Raw genomic sequence first — 12,470 nt, forward strand, 5'->3', positions numbered from 1 at the left:
AGGTGCACAAGATGCTTGATTCTCCTTTAGCGACCATCCCATCTTTCCTTCCTTTGACCAATACACTTCCAGAAGAGTAATCTTCACTCATATTTTCAATTCCTCTGGATTTGCTCACCTGTTAACTTATTGCATCTGAATTTTGCCTCCACAAGTATACCAAAACTGCTCTATCAGTGTCACTATCTGTTCCTTAACGGACAAACCCTATTCTCAAACCTCATCTTCTTAGGTGTTTTTGTCATTTAAGATGGTTGATCACTCTGTTTTTGCATTTGCTTCATTTACGGTGTGTTCACATCTCTCTCTGGTAACCCCTCTGTGTGTGAAAGTGGCTCCTTCCTTCTGTCCACTTAAAGTAGGCATTTCTCAAGGTTCTCACCTCAACATTCTCCATTACTTCTTAGTTGTCTCACTGATTCCCATAGCTTCAATGATACCTTTAAGAGGAATGATTCCCACATCTCTATGTCAAATGTGACCTTCCATTGAGTCATTTTTTAACTGCCTGTTAGGCATCTTTCTGTTTCCATGCAACTAAAATGCAACTGGTTCAAATAAAACTCAAAATTTCAATCTTTTTAAATCTACTTCTCCTCGCACTCACTTTTGAATCATTTTAAGTGGGTCACCTTACTCTCAGTGTCTCAAGCTAAAAAGCTTAGGGTCATATTTGACTTTTCTCCACATCCAATAAGTCATCGAATCTTGTTAAAGCTACCCACTAAAATAGCTGTCAGAAAAGATAGAGAGTCATGAATTTTCATCAGAAGACCTGAGCAAGTTACACTTACTCAAACTTTCATTTCCTTAGTAGTAAAACAATGCTAATACAACGTTAATCATATTAATACCTTAAATACCACAATAAATCCTTCCCTGATTTATCTCAAACAAATGTGTTGACTCTGACATCTGAACTCCAATAAGAATTTATCTGTAGTCTTTTCATGGCCTGTATCCTACATCTCACCATGTATTCTACATAGCTATTTGTGGACCTGTCTTATTTCTTTTCCTGAGAAGAACCATATGCTCCTTTAGTTTAGAAAACATATGTTATTTCCCTGTTTCTGTTGAGAGACTGCATCGTGTCTTCCCCATAGCAGGAGTTTCACAACTGGAAAATTAATGAAATTGATTAGTATCAATTGGATTATATCACTAATGGAACAAATCTATTTCCTTCATTTCTGGATCTAATTTTAAACAGAATGCATAAATTCTTAGATTAAATGATCACAAATGGAGAATAAGGAAGATCCGGAATAACAAAAAATTAAAAAGGCTTAACAGAGATAGAAAAAAATCATAATGAAAGAAGTGGATTGAAATCAGTTTAATTACAGGAAAAAGAAATAAAGATTAGACAAGCTGGGAGGTAAAAGAGGATGAAATTGCTGTTTAGAAGGCTCAACTTATTATAAATATTGTAATTAAACTAGAATCTTCTCCTGAGGGGATTTTAAAGAGCAAACAGAAAAGGAATCTGCTTAGATAAATAAAATGGTAGGTATAGCTAAATAGGAATTTCAAGGTGCTTTGTAAAACAAGTTAGATTATTTTTCGATTATAAAGCATCACGAAACTTGAAATTTGTTTCATTTCTCAATAATGCAAATAGTTAAGTAATTTTAAATGACCATTTTCTTCAACCCTCTGCTGGGAATTTGTCGTGAGAGAAAACTTAATATGGCTGTGTTCAACTACAAGCTTGTTCAACTTGTAGTTGAACACAACCATATTAATGAGCTTTTACAGAAACAGGCTCAGTTTTTCCAATATGTAAGGTGCTTGCATATATATTTCTTATTTCTCTGTTCTTGTACCTACATGTGGATAAGGGGGTGCACAGGTGAGTATTAGATCCTAATTGACGTCCATCATCAATGTCCTTCATTTGCAAATGTTTCACCCCCGGCTCTGCATTGTTTAATTTCGATTCCAATTTTGCTGCTTTGTAATTGAATGGTTTTACACTAGCTAAGAACTTAAGTTGAAGAAGGTTGGGACCTTGTTTTCTTTACTGCTTTATCCTCCAATTTTTAGTGCAGTTTCTGGCACATAGTAGCCAATCAATAAATATTTATTGAGTAAATGACTGAATTTCTCTGTGCTTCTGTTTTTCACCTTTTTAGGATTAAACAGGATGTAGCATTGAAATTTCCTAGCGTGGAGTATATACCCAAAATTTATTAATTGTTCCTTTTCTCTGTTAACTAAAGATTACAGATTCATCCAAAGTCACGTAGGTATTGCTGGCAAAGCGGATTGGAACCCAAGTGACTGACATTTAAAATCTCTCTGGATATATCCTAGGCAAACACAGCAATTCTCACATTATGAAAATAATGGGTCATCTAGGACTAACTCTGAAAGCAAGGAGCATCAAGTGCAATATGCATCCAAGTATGCATATCCCTCAGATTATGTGTAAAAAGAAAGAAAAAGAGAGAGGGAAAGGAAGAAGAGTAATGTGTGTAAAGTGACTGGCCAAGTAACAGAAACAGATACACTCTCCTCCCCCAGGCCCTTCATATTTCCACTCTCCCTACCTTCCTGTCCCTACCTCCATCCTATTCAGATTTGTTGTTTAAATATTTGATTCTACAAAAGGAGGAATAGGCAACTGATTTAGCTATAATAACATGCCCTTTCAATATTTACATGGATATATAAAAACTCAAGCAAATTTCCAAAACAATCACTCCTCAACTCAGAACCTCATAGGTTCATACTGACACACATGCACAATTAGCAGCCACCTAGCTAAGGAGCCACAGGAAGATGATTTTTAATAAATAAATAAAGAAGAAAGGGAATAGATACATGTAGAAGCCTAGTACATCTTCCCCACTCACCTAGCATAGTAGCAAGCAGGACTGTAATCTAACATTTTCCTTTCCACAGTTTGTTTTACCTTGTAAGGGAAGGGCAGGATGGTTTCCCATTGTGGAAGAAAAATACAGAGCAAAGCAAAGAACTGTTGTAGTCCTATCTGGATCATACTGTTGCCAATTGTGAAACTGATGTCCTTACAATTTCATAGAGCCTCCTGTTGGAGCTAAAGAAGTATGTGTGCATGAATGTGAATGCATATGTTGTGGAAGGATTATTACACTGGAATTTTAGTTTGTGAAATGTAAGGATATATATCTCAGTAAAAAGATAATATATTCTAAACAATTCATTGCTGGGAACAAAACTTCACACACCAGAGGCAATAAAGGCATAGGGACACTTTTTGACTTTTGACTTTCAATTTTCATCTTCCTAGTCCGTATCTCCATGGCAAATGTGAATAGCCTGAAGACTCTAACCCCTGGTATAGCAGTTGACAGAGCTTTTATGTAAAGGCTGTAAAAGAACTTTGTTCCTTTTTTTGTTTGTTCAAAGTCCATAAAAGTCCTTTACAGCATAAGGGTGGGTCTACAGAAGAGGAAAACCTTTACAACCCAAGAATTTCCAAGCTGCTTGGAAGTATTGCATCTCTGAGTCAGAATGTATAGACTCATGGTTGTCTGGCATTAAAGGCGGCATTTGTTGATACTGGTAATCAGAAATTTCCTGTAAGAAAGTCCAACAATCTGATCTTAAGGATCTGGTAACTGATTAAGCCTTTTTGTTTAAGCAATTAACTTCTAAAGAATTATATGTTGGGAAAAGTTTGTGTCTTACCTGTTCAGGATTTTGTACTACATATTTCCTAATAGTGGTCTGTGGATATGTAGTAACTTTCACCGTTGGAGAATGAAGTTCCTGTGAAGAAAAGACAAAGACTGGATACAATTATAGTTATTTAATGAACTTGGAGCTATCAATACTAATAGGGAACAATTTACAGGGTGAAATTTTTAGTTATTTGCATGAATGATGATGTATGATTTGATGATTTAGTTAATTTTGGTTTCAGAAACATGTAAAAAAGCGTGTGTTCTATCCAACATTTTTCTGGGTACTTGTATTATACTCATTTCATGGTATTTCATTCACATTCTTAAGTATATGTGACAAGCATTTTAAAATGCATGTTTCATTCTAAATGATTACAAGAAAATAATAGCTCAATAGTGATGAATTAAAACTCTGATTTTGAAGAAATCTTATGTTTAAAAAAATGAAAAGAGACGCAAAGAGAAAAATGTACATGTGTGTGTACTTAAACCTTTAGGTCTTCAGTGTGTTGGAAAGAGAGGGCCATAGATATCATTGTAAACTTTTGATGGGAAAAGAGCTTTTTGGGGCGTTTCATGTAGACTTATTTATTATTTTTAACTTTTATTATAGATTAATTTAAGTTTTATTATAGGAGAACATATGCAGGTTTGTTAATAAGGCAAATTCATGTCACAGGGGTTTGTTGTACAGATTATTTCATCACCCAGGTACTAAGCCTAGTACCCAGTAGTTATTTTTACTCCTCCCACCGTCCATCCTCAAGTGTGAGCCAGTGTGTATTGTTTCCCTTTTTATGTCTGTGATTTCTCATTTCTCATTATTTAGCTCTCACTTACATGTGAGAACATGTGGTATTTGGGTTTCTGTTCCTGTGTAAGTTTGCTAAGTATAATGACCTTCAGCTCCATTCATGTCCCCACAAAAGACATGATCTTATTCTATTTATGGCTGCATAGTATTCCATGACATACATGTACCACATTTTCTTTATCCAATCTCTCATTTCTTGGCATAATGAGTTCATATCTTTGCCTTTGTGAACAGTGCTGCCATGAGCACTCATATACATGTGTCTTTATGGCAAAATGATTTATATTTACCCAGGAATGGGATTGCTGGGTAAAAGGGTGGTTCTATTTTTGGCCCTTTGAGGAATTGCCACATTGCTTTCCACAATGGTTAAACTGTTTACACTCCAACCAACATTATCTTCTTTTCTCCACAGCCTCACTAGCATCTGTTTGGTTTTATTTTTTTTTTCTGACGTTTTAATAATAGTTATTCTGACTGTTATGAGATGAAATCTCATCGTGGTTTTCACTTGCATTTCTCTAATGATCAGGGATATTGAGCTTTGCTTATGCTTGTTGGTTACATGTATGACTTCTTTTGAGAAGTGTCTGTTCATGTCCTTTGCCCACTTTTTAATGGGGTTGTTTTTCTCTTGTACATTTGTTCAAGTTCCTTATAGATGCTGGATATTAGACTTTTGTCACATGCATAGTTGGCAAATATTTTATCCCATTCTGTAGGTTGTTGGTTCACTCCTGACAGTTTCCTTTGGTGTGCAGAAGCTCTTTAGTTAAATTAGATCCAATTCGTCAATTTTGCTTTTGTTGGGATTGTTTTTGGCATCTTGTTTCTATGTCCAGAATTGTATTGCCTAGGTTGTCTTCCAGGCTTTTTAGAGTTTGGGGTTTTACATTTAAGACTGTAATCAATCTTGAGTTGATTTTTGTATATGGTGTAAGGAAGTTTCAATCTTCTGCATATGGCTAGTCAGTTATCCCAGCACCATTTATTGAATAGGAAGTCCTTCCCCATTGCTTGTTTTTGACAGCTTGGTCAAAGATCTGATAGTTGCCAGTGTTCAGCCTCATATCTGCACTCTCTATTCTGTTCCACTGGTCTGTGTGTCTGTTCTTATACCAGTACCATGCTGTTTTGGTTACTGTAGCCCTGTAGTAGTTTCAAGTTGGGTAGCTTTGTCTCCAGATGTCTCCAGCTTTGTTCTTTTTGCTTATGATTGCCTTGGCTATTTGGGCTCTTTTTTTTGGTTCCATATGAATTGCAAAATAGTTTTGTTTCTAGTTCTGTGAAGAATGTCCTTGGTATTTTAATAGGAATAGCATTGATTCTATAAATTGCTTTGGACAGTATGGCCATTTTAACAATATTGATTCTTCCTATCCATGAGCATGGAATGTTTTTCCGTATGTTTGTGTCATCTCTGATTTATTTGAGTAGTGTTTTGTAATTCTCATTGTAGAGATATTTCACCTTATTAATTAGCTGTATTCCTAGATATTTTGTGTGTGTGTCAGTTGTGAAAGGGATTGCATTCCTGACTTTGCTCTCAGCATGATTGTTGTCCATGTATAAGAATGTTAGTGATTTTAGCACATTGATTTTGTAACCTGAAACTTGGCTGAAGTTGTTGATCAGCTTAAGATACTTTTTGGCCAAGACTATGGGGGTTTCTAGACATAAAATTATGTTAACTGCAAACAGAGATAGTTTGACTTCCTCTCTTTCTGCTTTAGTGTTCTTTCTTTCTTTCTCTTACCTGTTTGCTCTAACCAGGACTTCCAATACTATATTGAATAGGAGTGGGGAGAGAGGGTATCTTTGCCCTGTGCCAGTTTTCAAGGAAAATGCTTTCTGTTTTTCCCATTCACTATCATGTTGGCTGTAGTTTTGTCATATATGGCTCTCATTATTTTAAGGTATGTTCTTTCAATATCTAGTTTATTGAGATTTTTTTAACATGAAGCAATGTTAAATTTTTTAAAAAGCCTTTCTGCATTTATTAAGATAATCATGTGGTTTTGTCTTTAGTTCTGTTTATGCGATGTATCACATTTACTGATTTGTGAATGTTGAACCAGTGTAGTATCCCAGAAGTGAAACCTACCTGATGGTGGTGGATTAGCTTCTTGATGTGCTGCTGGATTAAGTTGGCAAGTGTTTTGTAGAGGATTTTTGCATCAATGCTCATCAAGGATTTTGGCCTGAAACTTTCTCTCTCTTTGTGTGTGTGTGTGTGTGTGTGTGTGTGTGTGTGTCTGTGTCTGTGTGTGTGTGTGTGTGTGTGTGTGTGTGTGTGTGTGTGTGTCTGCAAGGTTTTGGTACCAGGATGATGCTGGCCTCATAGAATGATTTGGAAAGGAGTCCCATCTCTTCAATTTTTTCAATACGAATGGTACCAACTCTTCTTTGTACATCTGGTGGAATTTGGCTGTGAATCCATCTGGTCCTGGGGTTTTTTTTTTTTTTTTTTTTTTTTTTGGTTGTTAGGCTAATTTATTATTGATTTAATTTTGGAGCTCATTATTGGCCTGCTCAGAGTTTCATTTTTTTCCTGCTTCAGTCTTGGGAGAAAAAAATGTGTCCAGGAATTCATCCATCTCTACAGGGTTATTCAGTTTGTATGCATAGAGGTGTTTGTAGTAGCTTCTAATGGTTATTTTTGTTCCTTTGAGGTCAATAGCAACATCTCCTTTGTCATTTTTAAGTGTGTTTATTTGGATCTTCTCTCTTTTCTTCTTTATTAATCTAGCCAGCAACCTATCTGCCTTATTAATTTTTTCAGAAAACGAACTCCTGGATTTGTTGATTTTCTGAATGTTTTTTTTGTGTCTCAATTTCCTTACTTCAGCAATGATTTGGTTATTTCTTGTCTTCTGCTAGCTATGGGGTTGGATTGCTCTTTGTTTCCTAATTCTTTCTGTTGTGATGTTAGGTTATTAATTTGAGATCTTTCTAACTTTTAGTTGTGGGTGTTTAATATAAATTTCCCTCTTAACCCTGCCTTAGCTGTGTCCTAGAGATTCTAGTATGTTATATCTTTGTTCTCATTAGTTTCAAAGAACTTTTTGATTTCTGCCCTAATTTCATTATTTACCCCAAAATCATTCAAAACCATATTGTTTAATTACCATGTAATTGCATGGTTTTAAGCATGTTTAAAAAATTTGACTTCTATTTTTATTGCACTGTGATCCAAGAGTGTTTGTGGTATGATTTCAGTTCTTTTGCATTTGCTGAGGATTGTTTTATAACAGATGGTTTGTTGAATTTTAGAGTATGTGCTATTTAATGATGAGAAGAATGCATATTATGTTGTTTTGGGGTAGAGAGTTCCATAGAGGGCTATCTGATCTAATTCGTCCAATACTGAGTTCAGGTCCTGAGTATCTTTGTTAATTTTCTGCCTCAATGAGCTGTCTAATACTGTCAGTGGAGTGTTAATGCCTTCTACTATTATCACATGGGAGTCTAAACCTCTTTGTAGGTCTCTAAGAACTTGCTTTATGAATCTTCATACTCCTGCGTTGGGTGCATGTATGTTTAGGATAGACGTCTTTCTGTTGAACTGAGCTCTTTACCATCATGTAATGCCCTTCTTTGTCTTTTTTTTAATCTTTCTTGGTTTAAAGTCTGTTTTGTCTGAAATTAGCAGTGCAACCCATGCTTTTTTCTTTTTTCCATTTTCTTGGTAGATTTTTCTCCATCCCTTTATTTTTAGCCTATGGATGTCATTGTATGTGAGACGGGTCTCTGGAAAACAGTATTTTTGGTGGGAGTCTTGGTTCTTCAGCTTGCCATTCCGTGTCTTTTAACTGGGGTATTTAGCCCATTTACATTTAAGGTTGCTATTGAAATGTATGCATTTCATTCTGTTATCATTTTGTTAACTGGTTATTATGCTGGCTTTTTTGTGTGGCTGCTTTACAACGTAACTGGTCTGTGCACTTAAGTGTGTTATTCTATTGACTGTTAATGATCTTTTCTATCCATATTTAGTGCTCCTTTCAAGATCTCTTGTAAGTCAGGTCTCGTGGTAACAAACTCCCTTGCATTTGCTTATCTGAAAAGAATCTTATTTCTCCTTTGCGTAAGAAGCTTAGTTTGGCCGGATATGAAATCACTGTTTGATGATTTTTTTCTTTAGTAATATTGAATATAGGCCTCTAATCTCTCCTGGCTTATAGGGTTTCTGCTCAGAGGTCCACTGTTAGCCTGATGGGATTCCCTTTTTAAGTGACCTGTCCCTTCTCCCTAGCTGCCATTAACATTTTTTGTTTCATTTTGACCTTGGAAAATCTGCTGATTATGTGTCTTGAGGATGATCTTCTTGTGAAGAATCTTGCATGGTTCTCTGTATTTTCTAAATTTGACTGTTGGCCTCTCTAACAAGGGTAGGGAAGTTTTCATGGACTATATCCCAAAATGTGTTTTCCCAGTTGTTTTTCTCCCTGTCCCTTTCAGAGATGCCAGTTAATTCATAGATTTGGATTGTTTACATAATCTCATATATTTCTCAGAGGTTTTGTTCATTCATTTTCATTCCTTTTTCTTTATTTTTGTCTGTCTTTTTTCAGATAGCCAGTCTTCAGGTTCTGAGATTTTTTCCTTCACTTGGTGTATTCTTCTTTTAATACTTGTGATTACCTTGTGAAATTCTTCTAGTGTGTTTTGCAACTCTAGCAGATCAGTTAGGTTCTTTTTTTACTAGCTATTTTATGTATCAGCTCCCATATCATTTTATTGTGATTATTAGTTTCCTCAGAATGGGTTTTTTCATTCTCCTAAATCTCAATTATTTTTTTTTCTATCCATATTCTAAATTATTTTTCTGTTATTTCAGCCAGTTCAGCCTGGTTAAGAACCCTTGTTGGAGAACTAGCACGATCATTTGGAGGACATAAGCCACTTTGGCCATTTGAGTTGCCAGAGTTCTTGCATTGGTTCTTTCTTATCTTTGTGTGTGGTTGTTCCTTTAATTGCAACGCAGATTGAGGACAATCAATAGACTTCTTTTTTGGATGTCTTCACAGAGCTGAGGTTTTGTGCAGGTTCTAAATAGTTGACTTCTTGTCTTTGGTTTCACAGGGGGTTATGTTAGTGAGGTATTGTTGTTGAAGCTTTGGGATGTGATCCAGTAGGTGGCGCTTAGACATAGTGATCAGTTGGTAGGCTCTTGCTCAGTCCGGTTGCTCCTCTTATTTTCTCACAGTTGCAGCTAGGCTCACTCTCAATGCTCTGAAAGTGTGGGCTCCTCTCCCACTTGAGTGCTGGCTGTAGATTGTGGCTTGGCACTCCAGAGATATCCATTAAATCTCTAGGGAGATATCAGTGTTTGCTTTCTTCCCAACTTGGAGGCAGCAGAGAGGACATTAGCAGTGGTTATGGCCAAAGGTCTTTTACTTGTCTCCTGGGTCTCCACCCAGAGAGATACAGGTCGGCAATCACTCAGTGCTATCAGCCTGGGATAGGGGTTCTGTGCTGTAGGCCTAAGCCGGTGTTTCCCTGCCTGGTAATGAGCAGGTGGGGGGGAGGGGGTCGTTCCATGTCAGAGAAAAGAGTTAATATCATTAATATAAAGAGAGTTCTTAGAGGCAAATGAGAATAAAATCACGCTTATGGAAAATGAGCATGACATGAACAATTTATAAACAATAAGAGCAAATCATTAATAAACTTAACAAAAATTGTTCGGCCAAACTAAGAATCAAACATAGCAGAAGAATGCCATATTTTCACAGGAAATTTTTTAAAATAACAATGCTGATGAAGGTTCAACAAGGCAGACATTCTCTTATGGAGTCAAAAAAGATTGAATAATCATCCATAGGCTGGAATATGCAACCATTAAATAATGGTCTTGAATAATACAAATTTATATTAAAAGCTCATGATATCATGTAGGTGAGAAAATGAGAATATAAAACTGTATATATGGTATAAACTCAATTTTGTATTTGAATGGAAGAAAACACAGCAAAATATAAAGAGCAGTATCTCTAGGTGGGGGAAGGAATCATGAATAATTTTTGTTTGTGCTTCTTTATATTCTTTTATAGTTCTATAATTTTCTACAACAAACATATTTTCATTCTCAGAAATAATATGTACAGTAAACCTAATTTAAAGCCTTTAATTATGAAAAAAAGTTAATACAAGTTTTTTGACTGAGTTTGAGTGTAGTAAACACCCTGTGATTTAAGTGAACTTACTTTTTGAGGCAATCTCACTTTGGTGGTCCTATAGAGCTGCATTTCTAAGTCACTTATAACCGTTATCCCACTGTCCAGTGGTTTGTTAAGTATGTGGCCTATGCTAGTCTGTGAGCTCCTTGAAAATAGTAATTGTGCATAATTCATCTTGGCGCAATATGCGACACGTACTTGGTATTCAGCAAATGTAAGCTGAGTAAGTGCATTACTCTAATTGACTTAACTCTAATCTAGACCAAACTGAGAAGTGGTAGGGAAACTTTTCTTTGATAATTTTCTTATTTGTTCTGTATAATATCACATTTTCCTCGCTGTACTCAAGGACTAAAAACAAGGTTTTGTTCATTTGTCTCCTCACTGTCCAAGTTCACATCCTGACCCCTCATCTGGGTCAGATTGTTTTCTTAAAACAGTGTCTCCCACCTTCCTAGCCTCTAAATCCCATGCCCCCTTTATTCCTCTTTCATGTAACAACAAACTTAGTGTGCTTTATGTTTTGCTTTCTAAAATTTACTTTTTGATATACGGCAATTACTTAATAAAACATATTTTAATATTCTGTTTATTATTGTAGCTACCTTTTAAATACACAATGTCTAGATTCAATAATAATCCTAGAAGTGAGATTATTAGGCCATAAAGGCTAAGGAAATAGACCCTTGTGTGTCTTTCAAATCATACACCTATAAGAAGAGTTAGTTATGACCCTGTAAGGTATTCTCTCTGAATATGAACTCATAATATTATCACTCATAAAGCCAAGTCTTCAATCAATTTAAAATCTAGTTATTTCATCCATACTCACTAGGAGATCCTTGGCTAAATTAAACTGCCCTCAAACTAAAAGCAGCTATATTGAATAGGCAATGAAACAGAAGAATCTGATTCATAGCACTTGTTTCACATTACTTTAATGGGCTGAGCTGATTCTCATATGTGAGAATCCTCTTTCATATTTTATGATCCTCACATGGTGTGAATGTGTAAAGTCTTATGAGGGTCTAAAGATTGCTTACATGCATGAAGAATATTTCCATATAAAAAAGAGGAACAAATCTAATGTAATTCACAACTTCCTTTACCTGTTCAGTGCTTTGGCTTATATGTAGAGTGCTTGGGGCGCATGTAGATATTTTTAAAGTTGGAGAATGGAGTTCCTGTTAAGAGAAACAAAAGGGAGTTAAGAAATTATTTGAAAATCTTAAGTTCTCAAGATATTTTTTCTTTATTTTTATAATAATACAATTAGTCAGAAATAAGAGCACTGTTTAGTGCTTTCTTAGATGATGTCCATCTTTCCAAAGAACTGAATTACTTTGGTGTCTTCTCACATAACCCAATGATAAAAGACTTTCTAGAGCACTTTCACAGCAATACGTTCTCCTTGTACTGTTAGGTTGCATTCTTTTTGTTTCTCCTTCAAGAACTCTGTATTCATATACATCCCAATGTTATCATATGCTTGCAATTAACAAGATATAATCTTTTCTCAAACAAAACTTTTCTTTCAGTATTTGTTTTATTTCGTTTTTAAAATTCATATAAATTTAAGAGATACAAGTACAGTTTCGTTACATGGATATTTTGCATAGTGGTGAAGTCTGGGCTTTTAAAGTAACCATCACCTAAATAGTGTACATTATACTCATTAAGTAATTTCTCATCAAATGACATAAAATTTAATAATTTTCAAACCAGGAGATAGAGACCTTGTTCTCCATGATGTGCTTATTTTATATTGCATGCCTCTATTAAAATATCTTATGCATCCCA

The 12,470-nt window shown here is 35.4% G+C and overlaps 1 protein-coding gene across 3 annotated transcripts in view; it reads right to left on the reverse strand.

Annotated features, from left to right (window-relative positions):
- The window catches only part of POF1B (POF1B actin binding protein), a 94,582-nt gene that overhangs the window by 67,842 nt on the left and 14,270 nt on the right, over positions 1–12,470 (reverse strand). For all 3 annotated transcript variants that reach the window (XM_003938705.3, XM_010349360.2, XM_074392214.1), the window contains 2 exons: positions 11,780–11,854; positions 3,679–3,759 (listed from right to left, as the gene is read on the reverse strand). In XM_003938705.3, the coding sequence (XP_003938754.1) occupies positions 3,679–3,759; positions 11,780–11,854 (156 nt within the window). The remainder of the gene's footprint in view (positions 1–3,678; positions 3,760–11,779; positions 11,855–12,470) is intronic.

This window comes from Saimiri boliviensis, chromosome X, assembly GCF_048565385.1.
Source record: "Saimiri boliviensis isolate mSaiBol1 chromosome X, mSaiBol1.pri, whole genome shotgun sequence".
NCBI classification, from domain to species: domain Eukaryota; kingdom Metazoa; phylum Chordata; class Mammalia; order Primates; family Cebidae; genus Saimiri; species Saimiri boliviensis.